The 27,339-nt window shown below is 41.9% G+C and overlaps 1 protein-coding gene across 5 annotated transcripts in view; it reads right to left on the reverse strand.

Annotated features, from left to right (window-relative positions):
• The window catches only part of NFATC3 (nuclear factor of activated T cells 3), a 133,522-nt gene that overhangs the window by 14,517 nt on the left and 91,666 nt on the right, over window positions 1–27,339 (reverse strand). For 2 of the 5 annotated variants that reach the window (XM_036275777.1, XM_036275781.1), the window contains exon 9: window positions 18,511–19,518. In XM_036275777.1, coding sequence (XP_036131670.1) covers window positions 18,511–19,518 — 1,008 coding nt within the window. Of the gene's footprint in view, window positions 1–312; window positions 411–5,307; window positions 5,355–12,572; window positions 12,671–18,510; window positions 19,519–27,339 lie in introns of those variants that run through there. The other 3 variants (XM_036275778.1, XM_036275780.1, XM_036275779.1) reach the window with 3 other exon arrangements.

Consider the following 27,339-nt stretch of genomic DNA (forward strand, 5'->3'; position numbering starts at 1 on the left):
TCCCGGTCAGGGCACATGCCCAGGTTGTGGGCCCAATCCCCAGTTGGGGGACATGCAGGAAGCAGCCAATTGATGTTCTCTCTCATTGATGTTTCTATCTCTTTCTCCCTCTCCCTTCCTCTCTAAAATCAATAAAGAAAATAAATAAATAAATAAAAATAGCAGTCTTATAGTCAAAGTGTAGCTCCAAAGATAATGAGTGGGCCTACCAAGAAGGACCCCCCCACCTCTGTAACACATGCATATCCAGCCAGAGCATGCAAATAGCAGACTTGGGCACAAAAACAATGACACATTTCAAACAACACTCACCCTCCTCCAGAAAGGAACTGGACATGAGAGCTCACTGTGGTTAGGCCATTTCTCTGCTGTACCTGATGGCTGGTGTTCCAAGTCAAACATAAACTGGTCTGTGTCAAAGAAGACAATATCACTACTGAATGGAACAAACCAGAGGGTAACTTAATCTACTACATGCCCTGGCTATTTTTTTTTTTTCTATAATCAAGAATACTTTAATTGCCCTTTATCTGTCAATCACTGTATAAAATGGCTCCCCACATTTTACAAAATAATATGAATATTGGAGTCCAGAAACTTTAGGAGGTAATAACTGATTTTCTAAAATAAAAAGTGCAATAATTTAAAAAGTTATGATGATGGCTTTCAGTGATTTAAGAGAAAAATTCAATTTTAAAGAAAATAGTTTCTATTAGACTAGCTCTATTAGTAGTTCCCAAATACCTGTCTATGGCTACATCAGAATTATCTGGGCACTTGCTAAAAATCTAAATTCTTCCACTTCAGACCCCAGAATCAAATGTCTAAGGGTAGGAACCCAGAAAAATTATATGCACAGGAAAAGTTAGGGTGGGGCCACAGAGGAATATTTTAAAAACTAAAGTTCACATCCACTAGCAGGTTAGGAAATCAATTCAGCAAACTGAAATCAGTTCCAAAAATACCTAATTCATTTTTTCCTATCACAAAAGTTTTGACCAAACATCTAAAGATGTTAAACTCTTATAAACTCTTCTAAAAGATTTAAGAGGAGGGAACGCTTCCTAATCCATTCTAAGGCCAACAATGCCCTAATATCAAAGCCAGACAGACACTTCAAGAAAAGAAATCTACAGACTATCCTCTATGAATATAGATGCAGCCCGGCCAGTGTGGCTCAGTGGATTGAGTGTCCTCCCATGGACTCAGAGGTCCCGGTTCAATTCCCAGTCAGGGTACATGCCTGGGTTGTGGGCTCGATCCCCAGTAGGGTGCATGGAGGAAGCTGCCAATCAATGTTTTTCTCTCACATCAATGTTTCTATCTCTCTCTCCCCCTTCCTCTCTCTGTAAGAATATCAATAAAAACATATTAAAAAAAAAAAAAGATGAATATAGATGCAAACATCCTCAATAAAATACTAGCAAACTGAATCCAGCAGCATATTAAAAGAATGAGCAAGTAAGATTTATTCCAAGAATGCAAGGATAGTTCAATTACTAGAATGAAGGGGTAAAAAATACATGTTCATCTCAATTGATGAAGAAGCACTTGACAAAATTCAATGCCCTATAAAGAAAAAAAAATCACCCAATAAATTAAGAAGGAAATTTCCTCAAAATGATAAAGGCCATATATGAAAGACCCACAGACATCATCATACTCAACGGTAAAAGAAACCTTTTGCCTTAAGATAAACATGACAAGGATGTACACTCTTGCTACTTCTATTTAACTTAATACGGGAAGTTCTAGCCAGAGCAATTAGGTTAAAGAAATAAAAGGCGAGACTTCTGGTCAAGATGATGGCGTGGGTAAACACGGTATCGCATTCTTCCACAACCACATCAAAGTTACAACTAAACTACAGAACAACCATCATTCAAAACCGCCTGACATCAAGCTGAATGGAAGTCCTACAACTACGAAATTAAAAAAGCATCCATCCACATCAAGACTGGTAGAAGGGGCAGAGACCCAATGGGCTGGACCCACACCCAAGTGTGGCAGAAAAAAATTAGATGGATATCTCAGATGGAAAGGTCCTCCCTGAAAACTGAGGAGTCCCCATCCCACACCGAGCACCCAGCTCAGGGTTCCAGTTCCAAGAAGAGAAGTCCCCATAACATCTAACTGGAAAAAGCAGTGAGAAACTAAGACTGAGGGAAGCTGAAGCAGCTAGAGCTCCTCTTAAAGGGCCCATGCATAGACTTATTCGGATTTGCATGCTCCAGCGTGGGGGAGGCAGCTTGAAAGGCACCAGAGACATGGGAAAGAACTGAGTTGTTTGGCACTTGAGTGAGGGCTGAAGAGGCGCTGGAGAGGCAGCTCGGGATAGACATGCTATCAGAGGCCTTTGTTCCTTTGGTGAACCCTTCCCTGCGGCAGCAGACAGCCACCATATCTGGGACTCCAGCAGCTTGGCTCACACTATTTGCCCTGCCCTGGTGATTCCCTGAGGCCCTGCCCTACCCAACTTTCAGGCCCACCCAAGCTGCTGCCAGGTGCTTTACCATAGAATTGACCTGTCTTGGATCCTGTTTCAGGTTTTCCTAAATTCTTTCAAACAAGCAGCATCTGGTCTCACCTCGCCCCATACCTCTCATTAAGTAATACATAGAAACAAACACAGGTAGGCAGCCAAAATGAGGAGACAAACAGATGAGAGAACAGAACAAAATTCCAGGAAAAGAACAAACCAAAATGGAGATAAGCAACCTAACAGATGCAGAGTTCAAAACACTGCTTATAAGGATGCTCAATGAGCCCTGGCCGGTTTGGATCAGCGGTTAGAGAGTCGCCTGCGGTCCGGAGAGACCCGGGTTCGGTTCCCACTAAGGGCACGTACCTTGGTTGCATTTTGTCCCCGGCCCTGGTTGGGTCATGTGGGTGGCAACCACTCGATGTGTCACTTTCACGTCGATGTTTCTCTCTCTCTCTCTCTCCCTCCCACTCTATCTGAACAAAATATCAAAAAAATGTCCTCGGGTGAGGATAAAAAAAAAAAGGATGCTCAATGAACTTAGTGAGGGCCTCAAGAGCATAAAAAAGGAGCAGTCAGCAGTCAGAAACGAAGGATGCACAGTCAGAAACGAAGGAGGCACTAACGGAAATAAAGAATAATTTACACAGATTCAATAGTAGAGTACGTAAAGCCAAGAAGCAAACCATCAATTTGGAACATAAGGAAGCAAAAAATGCCCAATCAGAACAGCAAAAAAAAAAAAAGAATCCAAAAAAATGAGAACTGTGTAAGGAGCCTCTGGGACAACTTCAAGCATGCCAACATTCGCATCTTGGGGGTGCCAGAAGGAGAAGAGAGAACAAGAAACCGAAAACCTATTTGAAATAATAATGGCAGAAAACTTCCCTAACTTGGTGAAGGAAACAGACATACAAGTCCAGGAAGCACAAAGAGTCCCAAACAAGATGAACCCCAAAGGCCCACAACAAGACACATCATCATCAAAATGCAAAAGGTTCAAGACAGAGAGAATCGTTTTTATTTTTATTTTTTATCCTCACCCGAGGACATTTTTCCATTTTTTGTTCAGATAGAGTGGGGAGGGAAAAAGAGAGAAAGAAACATCAACGTGAAAGGGACACATCGAGTGGTTGCCATCCGCACGACCCAACCAGGGCCGGGGACAAACTGCAACTGAGGTACATGCCCTTAGGGGAACCGAACCCAGGTCTCTCAGGACCACAGGACAACGCTCTACCGCTGAGCCAAACCGGCCAGGGCCAAAGAGAGAATCTTAAAAGCAGCAAGAGAAAAGCAGTTAGTTACCTGATTTCTCAAAAGAAACTGCAGGCCAGAACAGAGTGGCAAGAAATATTCAGTGATGAAAAGCAAGAACATACAACCAAGGTTGCTCTATCCTGCAAAGCTGTCATTTAGAATCAATGGCCATATTATAGTTTCCCAGACAAGGAAAAGCTAAAGGAGTTCATCACCATCAAACCATTATTATATGAAATGATGAAGCGTCTTCTTGAAGAAAAAGATAAAACATATGAACAAATAAAATGGCAATGAATAAATATCTATCGACAATTGAATCTACAAACAAAATGAACAGGCAGAACAGAAGCATTCTCATATATACAAAAACCATTTTGTGGGTTGTCAGATGGGAGGGGTGTTAGGGGAATGGGTGAAAAAGGTAAAGGGATTAAGAAGTACAAACTGGTTGATCGTGCGGGTGGCAGCCACTCGATGTGTCGCTTCACATCGATGTTTCTCTCTCTCCCTCCCGCTCTATCTGAACAAAAAATGGAAAAATGTCCTCGAGTGAGGATAAACAAAAAATAGAAGTACAAATTGATTGTTTGACAGGCCTCAGGGGATGGGGAGGGGAATGGGAAGGTGGTAGGATGAACCAGGGAACTTGTATGTATGTGTGCATAGCCAATGGATGCAGACAGTGGTGTGGGGAGGGGTGGGAGGGGGGCAGGAGTGAGGACGAGGGGGGTCAATGGGGTAAAATGAGGAACGACTATAGTACATTCAAAAATAAAAATAAATTTTTAAAAAAAGGAAATTAAAAGGCATCCAAATGAGAAAGAGGTAAAATGATCTCTATTCACAAAAGACATGATCTTAGACAAAGAAAGCTCTAAAGAATCCACATTAAAAAAATGTGAGTAGTAATAAATTAAGCCAGCAGTTATAAGATAAAATCAACACACAAAATTCAGTTGTATTCTGTAGTCTTTCAATGAAAAATCTAAACAAGAAATTTAAAAATCAATTCCATTTACACTAGCATCAGAGAGAATAAAAGTAATTAACCAAGGAGGTGAAAAATTTGTACACTGAAAACTACACATTGCTAAAACTAAATAAATAAATGGAAAACATCCCATGTTCATGTATTGGAAGACTTAATTTTGTTTAGATGATATTACTACCCAAAGCGATGTACAGAGTCAATGTGATTCCTATCAAAATCTCAAGTGATTTTGCAGAAATAGAAAAATCAATCCTGAAATTCATATGGAATCTCAAAAAAAAAAAAAACCCAAAGAGCCAAAACAGTCTTGAAAACAAAAACAAAGATGAAGAACTCACACTTCCTAATTTCAAAATTTACCACAAAGCCACAGTAATCAAAACAGTGTGGTTCTAGCATAAGGACATACAGAACAAAGAAACAGAATAAAGAGCCCAGCCCTGGCCAGTTTGGCTCAGTAATCAGAGGCCTACAGACAAGAGTCTTGAGTTTGGTTCCCTTAAGGGCACATACCTCAGTTGCAGTTTGTCCCCGGCCCCAGTCAGGGTCGTGTGGGTGGCAGCCATTTGATGTCTCTCTCTCACATTGATGTTTTGCTCTGTCTCCTTTCTGTTCTATCTGAAGATAAAAGCAAAAAACAAACAAAAAAACAGAATAAAGAGCTCAGAAACAAACCCTCAGAATATATTGCTAATTCAGCCCTGGCCAGTTTGGCTCAGTGGTTGGAGAGTCAGCCTGTGGACCAGAGAGTCCCAGGTTCAGTTCCTGCTAAGGGCACATACCTCGGTTGCAGTTTGTCCCTGCCCGGTTGGGGTTGCGTGGGTGGCAACCACTTGATGTGTCTCTCTCACATCAATGTTTCTCTCTCTCTCTCTCCCCCCCCTCCCGCTCTATCTGAAGATAAATGCAAAAAAAAAGTAAAAAAAGAATATATTGCTAATTCATTTTCATACAAGGGTTCTAAGACCATTCAATAAGGGAAAAGTCAGTTTTTTCAACTGATGGTATAGGGAAAACTGGATATCCACATGCAAAAGAATGAAAGTTAGACTCCTACCTCACACCATATACAAAGTTAACTCAAAATAGATTATAGACCTAAACATAAGAGTTAAGATTATAAAACTCTTAGAGAAAACCATAGGGAAAATCTTTGTAACCTTGGATTAGGCAACAGTTTCTTAAATATGACACTAAAACACAGGCATCAAAAGAAATAACAGCCCTGGCCGGTTTGGCTCAGCGGTTAGAGCGTTCGCCTGCGGTCCGGAGAGACCCGGGTTTTGTTCCCACTAAGGGCATGTACCTCGGTTGCAGTTTGTCCCCGGCCCTGGTTGGTTGTGTGGGTGGCAGCCGCTCGATGTGTCCCTTTCACATCGATGTTTCCCTCTCTCTCCCTCCTACTCTATCTGTACAAAAAATGGAAGAATGTCCTCGGATGAGGATTCAAAAAAAAAAAAAAAAAAGAAAAGAAATAACAAATAAATTCGACTTCCAAAGTTAAAAACATCAAAGGAGAGTATCAAGTGAGTAAAAAGACAATCCACGGAATGGGAGAAAATATTTGCATATATCTCAGATGGGATTAATATCCAGAATATATAAAGAAACCCTACAACAAAAACAACCAGAAAATGGGCAAAAGATTTGACTAGAGCCCTGGCCGGTTTGGCTCAGCGGTTAGAGTGTCAGCCTGCGGTCCAGAGAGACCCGGGTTCGGTTCCCCTAAGAGCACGCACCTCAGTTGCAGTTTGTCCCCAGCCCTGGTTGGTCGTGCAGGTGGCAGCCACTCGATACGTCCCTTTCACATCGATGTTTCTCTCTCTCTCTGCCTCTTCCTCTCTCTCCCTCCCACTCTATCTGAACAAAAAAATTAAAAAATGTCCTCGGGTGAGAATTAAAAAAAAAAATTTTTTTTGGTTCAGCCAGGGTGGCTCAGTGGTTGAGCGTCAACCCATGCACCAAGAGGTCACTGGTTCGATTCCCAGTCAGGGCACATGCCCAGGTTGTGGGCCAGATCCCCAGTGGGGGACATGCAGGAGGCGGTCAATCAGTGTTCCCTCTCATTTTTGTTTCTCTCTCTCCCTCTCCTTTCTTCTCTCCCTAAAATCAATAAATAAAAAATAAAATATTTTTGTCCCTGTGAATGATTCATCTTCAAAAGGATTCAAGCCCTGGCTGGTGTGGCTCAGTTGGCTGAGTGTTGTCCTGTGCATAGAAAGGTCGCTGGTTTGAGTCCGTCAGGATACATTCCCAGGTTTTGGGTTCGGAGGCAAATGAACAATGTTTCTCTCTCACATGGGAGTTTCTCTCTGTCACTAAAAATCATTGAAAACATTGGGAAAAAAATAAAAATAAATAAGGACTTGCCCTGGCCGGTTTCACTCAGCGGTTAGAATGTCGGCCTGTGGACCAGAGAGTCCTGGGTTCAATTCCGGCCAAGGGCACATACCTTGGTTGCAGTTCGTTCCCAGCCTTGGTTAGGGTCGTGCAGGAGGCAATCAATGTGTCTCTCTCATATCAATATTGCTCTCTTTCTACCTCCCTCCCTCCTGCTCTATCTGAAGATAAGTGGAAAAATATCTTTGGGTGAGGATTAAAAAAAAGGACTCAAAAACAGGATATGAATCTTAAAACAGAATACATCTTTAGACACTGGCTTTGTATCTTACACATGGCACACAAACATAAAGACAATGTTTATTGTGTTTATAGAGGTGAGATTATATAATCAATTACAGCTATTTCAGAAACCACTAAGCACATGTGAGACAATCTACATTTCAGACAGACCTGGATTCAAATGCCAGTACCTGTGTTTGCTCCCATACAATATTGGAAAGTGCTTCAGCTCTCTGAGCCACATCTCTAAAAATAAAGCTAATAATTCGCTTTTCACAGGTAGTAGGAATAAACTAATACCGACTAGCAAAGCACCTAGCACAGTGCTTAAAAATATGTGTTTTAGCCCTGGTCGGTTTGGCTCAGCGGTTAGAGCATCGGCCTGCGGTCCGGAGAGACCCGGGTTCAGTTTCCGCTAAGTGCACGTACCTCGGTTGCAGTTTGTCCCCGGCCCTGGTTGGTTGTGCAGGTGGCAGCCACTTGATGTGTCCCTTTCACGTCGATGTTTCTCTCTCTCTCTCTCTCTCTGTTCCTCTCTCTCCCTCCCACTCTACCTGAACAAAAAGTGAAAAAATGTCCTTGGGTAAGGATGATTAAAAAAAAAAAAAAAGTGTTTTATTATCAAGAAAGAATAACCATAATTAATTAATTATTTTCAAATATACATTTGAAGTTAACTTTTTTGAACACTTTTGATTTGCTAGTAATTTAGTGGTGGGCTCTCTTGGATTTTCCCGTTTGAAAGTCTGAAAATTGAATTTTTTAATTATATATGTCCAAGAGTGGTCGTGTCTAAGGTCTTGAATCCCTGTGAAAGTCCACTCTGCATGAGACACGATCCAAAATCTACATGGACATTACTTATGGGACCATTCTGTCCCTGGAATTATTCACTATAAATATTTAGGTGGTAAGCTCTCTTAGATTTTTCCCAGTTTGTGAGTCTGAAAATTAAAATTTTTTATTATATATGTTCAAGAGTGGTCATGTCTAAGGTCCTAAATCCCCATGATGGTCCATTTTGCATGAGACATGACCAAAACCTACATGGACATTACTTATGGGACCGTTCCCACCTCTGGAATTACTTACCAGATGATACATGTGTACTTTCCAGGAAGATGATTCATGAGTTACCCAGAGTTCCATTTAAAGGAGAAAGTTCTGTATTATCTACCTCTCTCCAGCCCCGGGTCCCTAAATGATTAATTATAATAGCTCATTTGTCTTTTTTTTTTTGTCCCTATTATAATACCTCATTTGTGACACACTCTTAACACAGCTTTCTTTTGTTTTATTTACTTAAATACAATAAACACCAGTGAAATGAGTATCCAACAGGTGAAATAGAACACTGATAAATGGTTACTTCTCTGCTCTTCCATATCCGACTCCTGCTTCCCCCGTTCAAGATAACCACGTGAATCTTGTGTTTAACATGCCTTTGCTACTTGAAAGCAGGCTCTTCTTCTTGTCACTTATATACAGAACTATAGCAGCTGAGGTCACATCTAGAGTCCCTATTTACAGTCAAATTAGCAATTGCCCTACATTCAGGATCAGATTGTTACTGCACAGAGCCTGCAAGTGGCAGTGTCAGTTTTCACCACAGTGGCAGGTCAGGCTATATTTAACATGTACCCTCTTTGCTGAAGAGCTGCAGCTGTGGCTCTGTTAGTTTGTGAACAAAGGAGGATGAGTGGGAAGTGAGGAATTCGAATGAAAAGTTGTAACTGGATTCAGTTAGCTCAATCACAAATTAACCAGGCCTGTATTTAAAGGTCTAAGTCAAATTTAACAATACTAAAATACATATTAAATGCTTAAAACACAGCTGTGACAATGTCTCTATTTCTGTACTGTTTTCATGTATATCATTTGACCCAAAAACTGGGACATAAACACTATAAAACACAGAAATGTCTAGGAAAAATTATACCTCCAAGCATACAAACTAACATGAGATAAAAACTCAGTGATCATTTTATAGATGTAGACATATTTTTCAAGCAGGGGCATTGCTACATGTAGCTAGCAAAGAAAATAGCAAAATAGTTTTGAATAATACCCTCATTGGTTGAAAAAGTAGATATTACAGCCTTATAAGAGGACTGCTTGAAAGAGAACAAGGCTTGGTAAAGATCAGCACTGTGCTATTGTTACTACTCTGAGGAATTTCCAAGGAGGGAGCCACACTTACTCTGAAACAGAGGAATGCTTCTGGGGCTTTTCTGAGCATGGAAGGTTGATTATGAGGGGCCCAAATCACTTCAATGAAACTGAAAAAGGATAACTGTAAAGTTTAATCTTGGGTTCCAAAAAAACATATGCAAAAAGCCATGAGGGGAAGGCAGGGGAAAAAAAGGATGTGATTTAGCCAAATTTATTACTCACTAAATCAACAGCAAGACAAAGCTAAGAAAATCCCGACCTCACGCCATATTGAGGCTTTCTTCTGCACAAGAAAGGTGACAGTCCCAATCGTCTCTGACCTAGGAGAGTGTATTCCCTTTCAGATAATGCACTATGAAAAGGAACTAAAACAAAACACCATGGTGCCTTGACAGGGAATCGAACCAGCGACCTCTTGGTGCATGGGTGGACGCTGAACCACTGAGCCATACAGGCTGGGCTATAAAAAGTCTTAAAAAATAAAAATAAAACTTCATTTATACTGACAATCTAATAATCTTAAAATTGTCCTGACTCCTCCCACAAACCAAGGCTCTACAAAGAAAACTGCACTTCTTTAATCTAGTCTACCTGCTCTACACCTGCAGTCTCAACCTGCAGGCTGATGAGAAACATGATTAGAGATACTGGAAAAACTCCTAGGGCACTGAATTAGGAGTCAAGAGACTTAGGTATAAGTCTTTACTCTGCTATTAACTCAGTGTGTTGCCCTGGATGCATACTTAGGCTCTATAAAACTCAGCCCTCTAGCCTGGCTGGTGTGGCTTAGTGGTTGAGCATCGACCCATGCACCACGAGGTTGCCAGTTCGATTCCCAGTCAGAGCACATGCCCAGGCTGTGGGCCAAATCCCCAGTGGGGAGCATGAAGGATGTTCTCTCTCATCACTGTTTCTATCTCTTTCTCCTCTCCTTTCCTCTCTCTAAAGTCAATAAAGAAAAAAAAAAAATAAAACTCAGACCTCTATAAAATGAGGGAGCTGTATTAGGGCAATTTCACTTGTGTAAGTCTTGAATTTCTGAGCTGAGGTGCACTAGTACCTTCTGTTAAATCTCACTAAATTTACAATAAAAAAAATTAAGGTGGCAATATCCACATTTCAAAAACTAACAGTCAAGTAATACTTGAATGGTACCTGAGAAATTCCTACTTAAAAACTTCAAAAATAAAAAGGATATTTGTGTTTTAATCTTTAACTTGATTTTTATTTTATTTATTTATTTATTTAAATCCTCACCTAAGGACATTTTTCCATTTTTTGTTCAGATAGAGTGGGAAGGAGAGAGAGAGAGAAACATCGATGTGAAAGGAATACATCGAGTGGCTGCCTCCTGCACGACCCAACCAAGGCTGGGGACAAACTGCAACCAAGGTACGTGCCCTTAGCGGGAACCAAACCTGGGTCTCTCTGGACCACAGGCTGACGCTCTAACCACTGAACCAAACCGGCCAGGGCTTTACTTGATTTTTAAAAAGGGTGGGGCTAAAAAATATAAAACAAACAGGATTAATAGATGTTATGAGGATTAGATGATAAGTATATTTAACTAGTATAGTACAAATTTCTTTTCTTTATTGATTTTAGAGGAATAAAGAGAGAGAAACATCGATGAGAGAGAACATCGATCGGCTGCCTCCTGCGTGCCCCCCACTGGGGATCAGGCCCACAACCTGGGCATGTGTCCTGACCAGGAATCGAACCAATGACTTCCTGGTGCATGGGTAGCTGCTGAACCACTGAGCCACACCAGCTGGGCAAGCACAAATTTTTTAAAAAATTACTTCTTTCCTCTGCTTGTAGAGGAGAAACTACTTTGTACTTAATACTTAACACAATACAGAAAAGTTAAAATAAAAAACTTGAGCTCAGCCCTGGCCAGTTTGGCTCAGCAGTTAGAGCGTCCACCTGCGGTACAGAGAGACCCAGGTTCGGTTCCCGCTAAGGGCACGTACCTCGGTTGCAGTTTGTCCCTGGCCCTGGTTGGTCGTGCGGGTGGCAGCCACTCGATGTGTCCCTTCACATCGATGTTTCTCTCTCTCTCTCTCTTCCTCTCTCTCCCTCTCGCTCTGTCTGAACAAAAAAATGCAAAAATGTCCTCGGGTGAGGATAAAAAAAAAAACATAAAAACTTGAGCTCAGGCCCAGCCAGTGTGGCTTAACGGATTGAACGTCATCCCATGGACTGAGAAGTCTCCTTTGATTCCTGGTCTGGGCACATGCCCAGGCTGAGGGCTTGATTCCCATTGGGAGGCGTGCAGGAGGCAGCCAGCCAATCGATGTTCTTTCTCATCGATGTTTCTATCTCTCTCCCTTCCTCTCTCTTTTAATTTTCCCCTCCTCTTTTAATTACCACTAGCACTGCTCAGCTATCAAGTCTCCTGATAGGTAGCAATGAGGGAATTCAATAGTCAATCCTTGTCTTCTGTGGGGCTACAATCTGGGAACTTTTCTTGATGCTGTGCCCTACACAGTGAATGAAGCGAAAATGAAATAGCTTTTTTTTATCCTCATCCGAGGATATTTTTGCATTTATCTTCAGATAGAGGGGGAGGAAGAGACAGAGGAAGAGAGAGAGAGAAACATCAATGTGAGAGAGACACATTGAGTGGTTGCCACCCACACGACCCCAACCGGGGCTGGGAACAAACTGCAACTGAGGTACATGCGCTTAGTGGGAACCAAACCCAGGACTGTCTGGTCTGTGGGCCGACACTCCAACTGCTGAGTGAAACTGGCCCGGGCTGAAATAGCTTTTATACTTGCTCTCACAGACCACATCTTCCCAGATTCTGTTTTTGCAACACATCTAACACATATTTACATATTCAAAAAGTGAAATAAAATTTTCACAAAACTTTCTACAAGTTCCAATTTGCTGTACCAGACCCCCATCACTCAATCTGTGATAAATTAGAAAAAGTAGGTTCCAGCTTTGGTCTCTTTTTAAAGAAAGGAAAACATGTCTTCATTTGGAAAGAAAATGAATACCCTTTTGAGTCCTGCTCAGTATATCTCATGTCTTCAGTTTCATCACAAATGGGTGGTAGGTTATCATTCAAGGTCTCACCCTTTGTTTCAGGGATTAAAATTCTAAATATACCCCATAATAGAACTGAGGATCTGAGGAAGAAAAAAAATTTAAATATAATCTTTGAAAGCTCTATAAATAGTCTATAAATGACAAAGAAAGCATAGGTAACATTTAAAAACCCTATGTATATTTGGGAAAGCCTTCATTTATTTCTAATCTGTTTTGCATCAAAGTAGTAGCCTCTTCTTTACCTGGTGTTCATCACTAAGTAAACAGAGACACTTAGGCTAGCTGTGCATAAAGAAAACACTTAATACCAAAGCCCTTAAGTATGCCCAATATAAGCATGACAGAGCAGATAGAGTTGTGAACATGTGTTCAAGTAGTAAAATTTTGCACATTCACTGAGAACATTCCGCTATTTTCTAGGAATTTAAAAGAGCTTGAGGAATAAAAATAAAATAAAATAAAAGAGCTTGAGGGATCCCCTTTAGCACAGAGTTCTAAACACCATGCTGGGAGGCAGTTGTAGCACTGCAAGGAAAACAGACTAGACTGAAAACATCTGATTCCAGTCTCAGTTCTTCTACTTACCAGTTGTATGACCTCCAGAAAATCCAATTCTTTAAAAGTCACTATCTCAGAGACAGAGAATTAGTAAGGATTAAATGAAACAAAGAACAGAAAAATGTTATATAAATTGTAGGTGTTGCTTCAGTTTATACAAATACCTTCTGTTTATACACAAATGACCCGGCATATCCCCTTATAGCTTTGAAAGCCATCCTCTACTATGCTGTTTGCCCTTCAGCCAGATACAGCTCTATGCTTCTGCTTCTGCTGTTTGATTTGTGCCTCTAATCCTCATTTACTAAAAACATACACTCATCTTCAAAGGTCATCTCAAGGAAGACTTATGAAATCTGTCACATATCTCTGTTGATCTCCTAAAGTGTTATGTTTTGGTAATGACTCAGACCCCCTGCATTGATAGTTGTATACTGATCTGATGGAAAAGTCCTTGGTGGGGGAAGCACCTTCCTTTTCCCTTATTTGTGGATTTTAAGATTTAATACCAGATTTACAATTAAGTAGTAAACTCAGCCTCTTTAGATGTGTAAAGGAGATGGCTGAGCTCAAATTATTTTTCTAGCCCTGGCCAGACTGGCTCAGCAGTTAGAGCATCGGCCCAAGAACCAGAGAGTCTTGGGTTTGATTCCCGGTCAAGAGCACGTACACTGGCTGCGGGTTTGATCTCCAGCCCTAATCAGAGTCATGGGGGGGGGGGGGGGGGACACAGCCAGTTGATGTGTCTCTCTCACATCAATGTTTCTCTCTCTTCCTCTACCCCTTCCCTCTCTCCTACTTTATCTGAAAAAAACAACAACAAAACAGATGGTAAAGTATCCTCAGGTGAGGATAAAAAAATTACTTTTCTATAGGTTGATACAAAATCAGAGAAAGAGCGGACTTCTGGTCAAGATAGTGGCATAGGTAACCATAGTACTTGCCTCTTTCCACAACCAAATCAAAATTACAACCAAACTACAGAAAAACCATCATTCAGAACGACCCGAAATCAAGCTGAATGGAAAGTACTACAACCATAAAATTAAAGAAGCAACATCAAGATAGGTAAAAGGGCCCGGGCCAGTTTGGCTCAGCGGTTAAGAGTGTTGGCCGGGGAACCAGAGAGGCCCGGGTTAAGTTCCCACTAAGGGCACACACCTCGGTTGCAGTTTGTCCCTGGCCCCGGTTGGGGTTGTGTGGGTGGCAACCACTTGATGTGTCTCTTTCACATTGATGTTTCTCTCTCTCTCTCTTCCTCCCTCTTTCCCTCTCACTCTATATCTAAAGATAAAATGCAAAAATGTCCTCAGGTGAGGATAAAAAAAAAAAGATAGGTAAAAGGGACGGAGGTGGGTACAGGCTGGTGCCACAACCACTAAAAATCAGGATACCTCAGCTGTGAAAGTCCTACCTGAGAAGTGAGGGGTCCCCGTCCCACACCAGGTCCCCCAGCTCAAGGTTCCAGTGCCAGGAAGAAAAGCTCCCATAACTTCTGGCCGTGAAAACCAGCGGGAACTGAGGCTTCTGAAGCCCCAGGCAGATCCTCTTAAAGGACCTTCACATAGACTTACTGGGACTCTCTCCCTCTGAGCTTGGAGGGGAGGCAGCTTTCTCTCAGACAGACATGCCGGTGGAGGCCACTGTTCCTTTGGTGAGCCCTTCCCCAGGGGCGGGGTGGCAGACAGCCACCATATCTGGGACTCCAGCAACCAGGATCACACTGTTTGCCCTGCCCTAGTGATTCCCTGAGGCCCTGACCCACCCAACTTTCAGGCCCACCCAAGCTGTTTCCAATGGCTTTACCTTAGGATTGGCTTGTCTGAATCCTGCTGCAGATTTTCCTAAAATCTCTCAAACAAGCAGCATCTGGTCTCAGCAAGCCCCATACCTCTCTTTAAGTGGCCCCAGGCCTGGCATTAGAAGCAGCCAGCCTTGGTTCACAACTTGGCTTTTCCTGGGCACCTCCCAGCCCAGCACAAGAAGCAGCCATCGGCAGATCACTTTGTAGCTTATGCCGGGTGGTCCCGGGTAGGACACAGGCATGGCTGACCTTGCCCCACAGCCAGCACACGCAGTGGACAGCTTCAGACCACATCGAAGCACCACCTCCACAAGTGACACAGTCAATGAGTGGACTCAGTGGGTACCAGAGCCCTGCTGAAGTAAGTTGTGCTGTGTGGTGGGGCCCCTGCACAGCTGATCCTCCAAGGTAGTCAGAGGCCAGTGGTCAGTGGGCACAGCCAGTCCTTGCAGCGGATCAGCTAGAGTAAATCCTTCTCATTGATGTGCCAACAGCAATCAAGACTCAGTTACAACAGAAAGGTGTACAGACCACACTAGGGGTGCACCTGGAGGGCCCAGCTGGGGTGATCAAGGAGGCTATGCCACTGGACCCTACAGGACACCTACAACAACAGGCTACCCTATGAAGCCTAGAAGGCACAGCAACTCTATCTAATACATAGAAACAAACACAGAGAAGCAGCCAAAATGAGGAGACAAAGAAACATGTCCCAAATGAAAGAACAGAACAAAACTCCAGGAAAAGAACTAAACAAAATGGAGATAAGCAATCAATCAGATGCAGAGTTCAAAATACTGGTTATATGGATGCTCAAGGAACTTAGGAAGAACTTCAAGGAACTTAGTGAGAACTCTAAGGAACTTAAGGAGAACATCAAAAACATAAAAAAGGACCAGTCAGAAATGAAGGATGCACTAATTGAAATAAAGAATAATTTACAGAGAATCAATAATAGAGTAGGTAAAGCCAAGAAACAAACCATCGATTTGGAATAGAAGGAAGCAAAAAACACCCAATCAGAACAGCAAAAAAGAAAAAAGAATTTAAAAAAATGAGAACTGTGTAAGGAGCCTCTGGGACAATTTCAAGTGTGCCAACATTCACATCATGGGGGTGCTAGAAGGAGAAGAGAGCGCAAGGAATTGAAAACCTATTTGAGAAAATAATAACAGAAAACTTTCCTAACTTGGTGAAGGAAACAGACATACAAGTCCAGGACGCACAGAAAGTCCCAAACAAGATGAACCCAAAGAGGTCCACACCAAGACACATCATCATCAAAATGCAAAAAGTTAAAAACAAAGAGAGAATCTGTTATTTATTTTTTTTATCCTCACTCGAGGACATTTTTCCATTTTTTGTTCAGATAGATTGAGAGGGAGAGAGAGAGAGAGAGAGAGAGAGAGACATCGACGTGAAAGGGACATATCGAGTGGCTGCCACCTGCACGACCCAACCAGGGCCGGGGACAAACCGCAACCAAGGTACATGCCCTTAGCAGGAACCGAACCCAGGTCTCTCTGGACCGCAGGCCAATGCTCTAACCACTGAGCCAAACTGGCCAGGGCCAAAGAGAGACTCTTAAAAGCAGCAAGAGCAAAGCAGTTCATTACCTACAACGGAGCTCCCATAAGACTGTCAGCTGATTTCTCAAAAGAAACACTGCAGGCCCTGGCCGGTTTGGCTCAGCGGTTAGAGCGTCGGCCTGCGGTCCGGAGAGACCCGGGTTCGGTTCCCGCTAAGGGCACGTACTTCGGTTGCAGTTTGTCCCCAGCCCTGATTGGTCGTGCGGGTGGCAGCCACTCGATGTGTCCCTTCACGTCGATGTTTCTCTCTCTCTCTCCCTTCCTCTCTCTCCCTCCCACTCTATCTGTACAAAAAATGGAAAAATATCCTCGGGTGAGGATAAAAAAAAAAAGAAACACTGCAGGCTAGAAAGGAGTGGCAAGAGATATTCAAGGTGATGAAAAGCAGCGACCTACAACCAAGATTACTCTATCCTGCAAAGCTATCACTTAGAATTGATGGACATGTAAAGAGTTTCCCAGACAAGAAAAAGCTAAAGGAAGTTCATCACCACCAAACCAGAATTATATGAAATGTTGAAGGGTTTTCTTGAAGGAGAAGTACAAAAATATGAACAATAAAATGACAATTAATACATATCTATCAACAATTGAATCTACAAACAAAATAGCAAGCAGAACAGAAACAGACTCATAGATACAGAGAACTTTTTGATGGTTTCCACATGGGAGGGGGGTTAGGGGTATAGGCAAAAAAGGTGAGCAGATTAAGAAGTACAAACTGGTTGTTAGACTGAGGAACCTCAAAGGGAAGAGGGATAGGGGAGTGGTTAGAGATAAATCAAAGAACTTATATACATATATGAATGACCAATGGACACAGACAATAGTGTGGGGAAGGCAGGAGGAAGGTGGGAGCGAGGAGGAGGGAGTCAATAGGGGAAAAAGGGAGGACATCTGTAATACAGTCAATAATAAAGATAAATTTTAAAAAAATCAGAGAGAGTATCCCCTGGCCAGGTAGTTGAGTTGGTTACAGTGTTGTCCCGAAACATTAAGGTTGCAGATTTGATCCCTCATCAGGGCACATACAAGAATCAACTAATGAATGCATAAATAGGTGGAACAACAAATCAATGTTTCTCTCTCCCCCTATTCCCCTTGAATCCATTTTTAAAAAGATAAAAACAAGCAAAATCAGAGAATTAAAATTCTATATCCATGTTTCAGAATCTTAGAATTTTCATATTAGATAACACTTAAAGGTAACTTTCACCAAATTCCTACTTAGAAAAAAAGTTCACTACCATGTAAATGATGATAATGCCAAGAATAAGCCCTAAAATTATTAACTGACAATCCTATTTTGGGAAATTTTCAATTATTGAAATAATTAATATTCCAGACTTTGTTTCCCAATATACTGATTTCATAAAAACAGAGGTCTACATAACAACTTGCTATATTTATATAAATATCTTCTTTTTAGCTTGGTGCCAACAGCTGTACCCGCAGCAGCAAAGCAGTCCAACCCTGTACAACCTCCACTATCTGACTCAACAAGCTAGCAGAGCCACAAAAGAGCAGGTTCTTTAAATGTGTGAGTCTCCTCAAGGACAGGAACTCTATCTTAATACATTCCTAGTATTCCCAGCATCTAACTTTGCCCTGCATTCAACAATGTTTACTGAATTAACTCCCCTGAATTCCACTCTCTAGACACTGTGACATAACTATAGGTTCTGGAAGAAAAGATGCTCAGTAAATCTCGTGTCTTCAGTTCCATCACAAATGCATGGTAAATTATCACTTAAGGTCTCTCACTTTGCAACAGATATTAGTGGCAAAATAGACTTTAAAGCATAGATTTCCGCGTCTATTCTCAAAATCATATATCAACATATCTTGAATAACAACTTACTGAAAAGCCCAACCATATGCCAATAAGCCATCTATCGTAGCTTTCTCATGACTCATAGAAGGAAGTTCCTGGATCTTCACTGCTTCAAGAATATAAAGATGAACTTACCATCATCTAAAGTAATGTCCTGTAGACCAATTGTTGAAAAGTTAGGTTCCTGCTCTTCAGGTTCAGGTTTAATGTTCACAGTTGCTTTATCAGATGGAAATGAAGCTGGATCACACAAATTGTGACATATTAAGGATAAAGGTGCAGAAAGACCTCCCTGGCCTGTACTCTGTGCTTGAGTTGAATGTTGTCCAGAATGCATTCTGGTGGCTACAGTTGGTGATGAGGCAGTTCCTGAGCTAGGAGATTGGTGGTAAGGCATAGGCTGGAGCTGAGGAGACGGTGGTCCAGAAAGTGGTGAACCGGCCAGGGGACGAGAAGCTGCTGAGGAAACTGTTGTAGCAGACCGTAATTGTGAAGAACCATATGTAATGGATTGTAACTGAGAGGAAGGCTGACCTGTGACCTGGTCAGCCACTGGAGAAGAAAGAGATCTTTGTCCTGTGTTTAAATAATGGTATTCCATTGACTGTAGATGAGGCAGGGTCTGCACAGAATGAGGTGCATGGGCTAAGAGATGTCCTGTTGAGCCTGAATTTGAAGAATGAAAAGGTATGGATGACGGTGGTTGGCAGCCAAGATTTATTAAACTAGGAAGAGCTGTATCTTGCTGAAACAAAACGGGAACAAATTCTTGACTAGAGACAGCATTAATAGGAAGACAAGTTGGTCCACTGTACACATTAGTTTGTATAGGCTGATAGGAAGACCCCACAGGAGGTATTGGTGTGACTTGAAAAGGCTGGTGCATGACTGAAGAAGGTATCATATGCTGTTCTTTAACAGCGCTCTCATCCCTACACTGCAACAGTGGCAGATGAGATGAGGTCACCATGGATGTGTATGTTTGCTGGATGGGACAAACCAAGTTTCTCTGTGTTGACAGTACACTGTCGCATGGATGTCCTGTATCTGAGGAAGGCCTCTGGGTCTGGGCAGGATGAGGCACAGGCAATGATGAAACCGATGACAAGTCAATTTCCTCTCTGTGTTCTTGTTTCATCAAAACTAAAAAAAAAAAAAAAAAAAAAGATTAAAGCAAATGTTATTACATAACAATAAAAAAAAGTATGAAAGGCTTTCATTCTAGACTATACAACTACAGCATAAATCCAAGTCACAAACTGAACACTCAAATGCCTGCAACAATGGAGGGAGAATGCGAAAAAAAAAAAAAGAAATCTTAAAATGCCTTCAGGGAAGGCAGATAAAATAAAATACGTGAAGACAACAAGCATAACATAACAGACAGTACTTGTTATTCTAAAAGTATTCAAGTTAAAAAACAAAAACAAATTAACGCTCTAGTCAATGTGGCTCACTGTTGGCCCACTGACTGAGGGGTCATGGGTTCAGTTTCCAGTCGAGGGCATATACCTGGGTTGCAAGTTCAATCCCAGCCCTGGTCAGGGTTCTGCAAGAGGCAAGCAGTCAGTGCTTCTCTCACATTGATGTTTCTCTCTCTCCCTTCTTCCCATCTAACAAAGTCCATGCTTTTAAGCACTGCAATATACTGTATTACCAATGAAGATTTCACTTCACCATTCCATCCAGCAAAGCAGAGGCTATGAATATCAGCCACTACCCCTTTTCACATCAAAAAAAGTAGCAGATTCATGATTTAAGATGAGTCTACCTGATGAAAGGACCACTCAAGTAGGAATCAATGCCTTTTGCTTATTTTAATATGTATATCAAAACAGAAAAGAACCATCCATTAATTTACTATGTGTCAAGACAACTGATTTCATTGTTTCTCTTGGCAAGCTCAATGAGTCCACTTTTCTAGAAATTATCTACTTTAGCTTCCTACTGAAATCCTTAACTCATTTAAAAATAATTTTCCTGCTGGGCCAGTGTGGCTCAGTGGAATGGACTGAAAGTCCTGGTTCAATTCCCAGTCAGGGTACATGCCTGGATTATAGGCTTGATCCCCAGTGGGGGGCTTGCAGGAGGTAGCCAATTGATGTATCTCTCTCACAATGATGTTTCTATCTCTCTTTTAAAAAATCAATAAAAATAGCCCTAGCTGGTTTAGCTCAGCGGTTAGAGCCTTAGCCCATGGAGCAATGAGTCGTGAGTTCAATTCTGGTCAAGGGCACGTAACTCGCTTGCGGTTCAACCCGGCCACGGATGGGTCGTGTGGGAGGTAAACAGTGGATGTGGCTCTATCACACTGACGTTTCTCTCGGTCTCTCCCTCTCCCTCCCACTCTATCCGATAATAAGCAGAAAAATATCCTTGGGTGAGGAACAAAAAAAAAAAAATCAGTAAAAACGTATTTTATTTATTTTTTATCCTCACCCACGGATATTTTTCCATTTATTTTTAGACAGATTAGGAGAGAGGGAGAAAGGGGGAGAGAGAGACACACACACACATTGACTAGTTGCCTCCTGCAGGACCCCGACCAGGGCCAGGGACAAAGTGCAACCCAGGTACATGCCTTTGGCTGGAATTAAAACCCGGGTTTCACTGGTCCGCAGGCTGACACTCTAACTGCTGAGCCAAACTGGTCAGGGCAATAAAAACATATTTTAAGCCCGGCTGGTGTGGCTCGGTAGTTAGGCGCTGACTCATGCATCAAAAGGTTGTTGGTTCGGCCCTGGCCGGTTTCGCTCAGTGGTTAGAGCATTGGCCTGCAGTCCAGAGAGACCCGGGTTCGGTTCCCATTAAGGGCATATACCTCAGTTGCAGTTTCTCCCCAGCCCTGGTTGGTCATGCGGGTGGCAGCCACTCGATGTGTCCCTTTCACGTCGATGTTTCTCTCTCTCTCTCTTCCTCTCTCTCCATGCCACTCTATCTGAACAAAAAATAGAAAAATGTCCTCGGGTGAGCATAAAAAACAAAAACAAAAACAAAAATATGAATTGTGTCACTCATAGTTAAATAAATAGATTAAAACAACAATAAAGTATCACTTAAAAAAAAAAAGCCCTGGCCGGTTTGGCTCAGCGGTTGGAGGAGCATCGGCCTGCTGACCAGAGTCCTGGGTTTGGTTCCCGCTAGGGGCATGTACCAAAAACAACAACAACAACAACAAAAAGGTTGTTGGTTCGATTCCTGGTCAGGACACATGTCCGGGTTGTGGGTCTGATCTCTAGTCGGGAGGCATGCAGGAGGCGGCCAATCGATGTTTTCTCTCATTGATGTTTCTATCTCTCTCTTCCTCTCCTTTCCCCCCTCTCTCTAAAAATCAATTTAAAAAAATTTTTTTAAATAAAAAATAATTTCACTGAATTCACATCTCATTGTTCCTTTCAAGTTTATAATACTTATTAACATAATTAAAATTTTCATGGCCTTCACAAAATGCTGGCCCTTGAACAACACAGATTTGAACTGTGTGGGCCTACTTATACAGAATTCTTTTCAATAAATACCTGTGCTGAGTTTTTTTTGTTTGTTTTTGCTTTGTTAATCCTCACCTGAGGATATTTTTTCCACTGATATTTAGAGAGAGTGGAAGAGAGGGAGGGAGGGTAAGAGAGAGACACAGAGAGAGAAATACTGATATGAGAGACACACATTGATTGGTTGCCCCCTGCACGTACCCTGACCTGGGCTGGGGATCAACTCTGAAACCTAGGTACATGCCCTTGACCAGGAATCAAACCCACAACCGTTCAGCATGCAGGTCGATGCTCCAACCATTGAGCAACACTGGCCAGGCTACCTGTGCTATTTTTGATCTGTGGCTGGGAGTCCACAGATATGGAGGGCTGACTGTATTTCATTTTACATCAAAAGAAAAGAAAAGAACTATGAGCTCCAAAGCAAGGTCAAATCTCATTTGACTATTTATCATACCCTTGCCAAGTACAAGTAGCTTCAGGTAAGTGTGGTCTCAATCTGAGAAAGTGAATTAAGAAAGCCCTGATAATATCTTTTATTGTAGAAGAGGTAATTAATGAAGCACTTGTTTGAGTGTGCATTTAAGTTCTACACTTTAGTTTGGTTTCCTAGCAAGAACAGCACGCACTCAGCATTCAGCCACTTTATCTAAATCTGGCAATTGGTGAGACAAAAATCCCAAGGACAAAGAAAAAGGGTATGTTGTTTCTGCCACAATGCTCACATTCCTAATTTAGACCTCCATCCAGTTTCTGATTCTTGTTGAGATGTTCCAAGTATAGTTCACTGTGTATACTGGCTCCTGATCTCTCTAATGTCTTAATGTACTATTTTTCTTCTGACTTTGGCAAACTAGAACTTTGTCCCTGGACCACTAGATGTTTTTTTCCTCTTCTACTTCAACTCCTACTCTGGTACAGTAAATTCTATACCAAGAGTTACAGTTTTACATGAGGAGGAAGAATATCCAAGAGCCTGGCCAGTGTGGCTCAATGGTTGAGCACTGACCCATGCACCAAGAGGTCGTGGGCCTGATCCCCAGCTGGGGGGCATGCAGGAGGTGGCCAATTGATGTTCTCTCTCATCGATGTTTCTATCTCTCTCTTTCCCTTCCTCTCTCACTAAAATCAATAAAGAAAAAAAAAAATCCAAGAAAGCCTACTCTCATCCCTTAATCAATTCTGAATGGAGCAGGTGGGGTCCTTGGTTATATAAGCAGTTGATTATCATGTACTAAAAAGGAGACAGCCCTGGCCAGATTTGCTCAGTGGTTAGAGCGTTGGCCCACAGACCACAGAGTCCTGGGTTTGGTTTCCACTAAGGGCACGTACCTTGGTTGCAGTTTGTCCCTGGCCCTGGTTGGGGTCCTGTGGGTGGCAACCAGTCAATGTGTCTCTCACATCGATGTTTCTCTCTCTCTCTCTTTCCTCCTCTCTCCCTCCTGCTCTATCTGAAGATAAATGCAAAAATGTCCTCGGGTGAGGATAGAAAATAAATAAAAAATAAAATAAAAAGGAGACAGAAGGATTAAAAGCTACAGCATAACATCCATTTTTTATGAATGATCCAATCCTTATTTCTACATTCCTGACCCACATCTGGGTATCCAGACTGAGAGTTGCTTTGCTAAATCAAGTGTATTTCCATTCTGCCAAATCAAGTATCACTCTTTGGTCAATAAAGGAATCAGATTCCAAACTGACCAAAAGGAAGTCCTCATGGTTGGTCTATGGTAATTTAGTGTTGTTTGGAGGGAAATACCATTTTGGGTTTTTTTTTAAGTTTTTTTTTTCCCTTTATTGATTTTAGTGAGAGGGACAGAGAAACAGAAACATCAATCAGAGAGAACATGGATTGGCTGCATCCTGCATGCTCCCCACTGGGAATTGGGCCCACAACGTGGGTATGTGTCATGACTAGGAATCAAATCAGCGACCTCTTGGTGCATGGGTCAATGCTCAACCACTGAGCCACACCAGCTGGGCTATTATTTCTAATTTTAAAAAATATTAAAAGAATTAGCCATTTGCAATTAATGATTATTTCTCCACTGCATATTGACATTTGTCAGATCTCTATTACTAAGTGGCTGCCAAAAAGATAACAAATTGACAAATCCCTTAATAAAAAACAAATAACATAAGAATATCTAAAAATTTTTATAGGTAAAATTTTTTTTTTTTTTTTTTTTTTTTTAATCCTCAACTGAGGACATTTTTCCATTTTTTTTACAGATAGAGTGGGAGGGAGAGAGAGGAAGGGAGAGAGAGCGAGAAACATCGACGTGAAGGGACACATCGAGTGGCTGCCACCCGCACGACCAACCAGGGCCAGGGACAAACTGCAACCGAAGTACGTGCCCTTAGCGGGAACCGAACCCGGGTCTCTCCGGACCGCAGGCTGACGCTCTAACCGCTGAGCCAAACTGGCCAGGGCGGAAATTTTTTAAAGAAATTATTTGGCACAAACATAAAGGCTAAAATCTTTAAAGAGTTCATACAAATTAACAAGACAAACAAAATAACTCTAACATGAAGACAGGGTCATACACTAGAATACTAAAAAGCTATTAAAATTCTGTAAAACTCTAGCCTGGCAGTTGTGGTTCAGTGAACTGAATGTCGTCCATGCACCAAGAGGTTACCAGTTCAATTTCCAGCCCAGGTTGTGGGCTTGATCCCCAGTAGGGGGTGTGTGAGAGGCAGTAGGTCCATGTTTCTCTCTTCCTCTCTAAAAAAAAGTCAATAAAAACACATTTTTTTTTTATCCTCACCCAAGGACATTTTTCCATTTTTTGTTCAGACAGGGCGGGAGGGAGAGAGAGGAAGAGAGCGCAAGAGAGAAACATCGATGTGAAAGGGACACATCAAGTGGCTGCCACCCACACGACCCAACCAGGGCCGGGGACAAACTGCAACTGAGGTACATGCACTTAGCGGGAACCGAACCCGGATCTCTCTGGACCGCAGGCCAACACTCTAATCGCTGAGCCAAACCGGCCAGGGCAAAACACATTTTTTAAAAATTCTGTATAATTCTATCTGCTGATGAGGAAAATTAAAAATGCTCATGTTACAAAATTACTATATATGAGATTGTTCCATTTCTATTTTTTTAAATGTGTCTATATATGGATCAAAAGAATCTATAAGGACAGAATGATAGTTTCAGATGGAAGAGAATTTGGGTGTTTTATTGATTTTTAGGAAGAAGAAGGAAGTGAGGGAGAGAAGTACAAACATCAATGAGAGAAACATCAATATCATTGACTGGCTGACTCCTGCACACCCCCTGCTGGGGATTGAGCCCACAACTCACGCATATGCTCTAACCAGGAACCAAACCAGCAATCTCTTGGTGCATAGGCTCAACCAATGAGCTACACTGGCCAGGCAAATTTGGGTGTTTCAAAATATTTTTTCAACTTGTCTTTTTTTTTTTTAATCCTCACCCGAGGACATTTTTCCATTTTTTTTCCAGATAGAGTGGTAGGGAGAGAGAGAAACATCGACGTGAAAGGGACACATCGAGTGGCTGCCACCCGCACGACCCAACACAGGGCCAGGGAAAAACTGCAACCAAGGTACATGCCCTTAGCGTGAACTGAACCCGGGTCTCTCTGGACCGCAGGCTGACACTCTAACCGCTGAGCCAAACCAGCCAGGGTTTAACTTGTCTTTTAAAATAACTCACAGTAATGTATTTGTTTTTGTAAAAATTTTATTCAAAATTTCATTAAAAAAAAAAAGTCAAATGCTATAGAGAAAAAACAGCAATCAACCAGAACAAGGGCTGTCCAAACACTCTTGTGTGTTCATTCTTCCTTTCGTTGGTGTGCCACTTGATTTGTATTCTGTCAACCACAAGGCCAGTGATGACAGCTGTAGTCCAATCCAATATTCTCTCTGCACTCGGGGAGCCCCTCTGATTACCATTCTCATGTGGAATGCCTGTTGGGCACTGCCTTTATACTGTCCTTGCAATGCATTACACTCTGCTTTCTGTTTTCTGTTCAGTTAATACCACCATGATGGCAGTAATCAAAACCTCTAAGCTGCCCTGGCCGGGTTGGCTCAGCGGTTGTAGCATTGGCCCATGGACCAGAGAGTCCCAGGTTGGGTTCCCACTAGGGGCACGTACCAAAAAAAAACACACAAAAAAACCCACACACACAAAAAAAACCCTTCTAAGCTGCTGACACTATTGCCCCTCCCCTCTTCCCAGGAGCCCTCTCCCTTCTAATTCAGGTTAGACTTTACAGTTACCAATCTCAACAGCATTTGATAACTCTTGGACTGTATGTCTTTAGTTGTTATCTTTACAACAACTATCAAACTTCTTCTCCACACTCTTCAAACTGCCAAATCACCACATTCCCCTCTCCTCACAATAGGAAACGCTACATCATTTACAGAAAAAAAAAAAAAAATGATGCTGTCTATGGAAACCTCCTAAACTCTCCAATGCTATATCAACAAACCTTTCTAATGCACACCCATCTTGTTCATTTTTTCTTTTTTAAAAAATATACTTTTCTTGATATTTAGAGAGAAGGAGAGAGAGATAGAAACACTGATGAGAGAGACACATCGATCAGCTGCCTCCTACACGCCCCCCCACTGGGGATGAAGCCCAAAACTCGGCATTTGCCCTGACTGGGAATTAAACCAGTGACCTCTTTCTTGGTCTATGGGTCAATGCTCAATTACTGAGCCACAGTGGCTGGGCTCATTCATTTTCTTTTTTTCTTTTTTCTTTTTGGTACGTGCCCCTAGCAGGAACCAAACCCAGGACTCTCTGGTCCGCAGGCCGAACCTCCAACTGCTGAGCCAAACTGGCCAGGGCTGGGCTTGTTCATTTTCTTTACCCTTCCTCCGGTTCTTTCTCTCATTAAGGCCCATTTCATCTTCTGTATTTTAATTCCTATCCCCTCCCAACTTTCTCAGAAACCTAATATGCTTCTTCTTTATTAATGCTCTTTCCTCTGTGCATTCAAAACATTCTACTTATTTGAATAACCTTTTTAAAAAATATATTTTTATTTAAAAAAAAATGTTTTTAGAGAGAGAGGAAAGGAGAGAGAGAAATATTGATGTGAAAGAGAGAAACATCGATTGGCTGCCTCCTGCACACCTCCTACTGGGGACTGAGCCCACAACCCGGGCATGTGCCCTGACTGGGAATTGAACCAGGACCTCTTCAGTCCATGGGACAACGCTCAACCCACTGAGCCACACCGGCCAGGGTTTCACCTTTTTAACATTGGGCCTCTCCCATACAAATCTCTCTCTCCACAGTTTGCAAAAAACTGATCACTGACATCTTACAGAGACAGAAGAAATAGGGTAAAAATAATTGTATTTTTACTTTTTAATTTATTGAGTATATGTGACATATAACACTGTAAATTTAAGATGTACAACATGTTAATTTGGTACCTGTATATACTGTAGAAAAAATAAGTTTTGAAATAAA

The sequence above is a fragment of the Molossus molossus genome, unplaced genomic scaffold (genome assembly GCF_014108415.1).
Source record: "Molossus molossus isolate mMolMol1 unplaced genomic scaffold, mMolMol1.p scaffold_m16_p_21, whole genome shotgun sequence".
Lineage (NCBI taxonomy): Eukaryota > Metazoa > Chordata > Mammalia > Chiroptera > Molossidae > Molossus > Molossus molossus.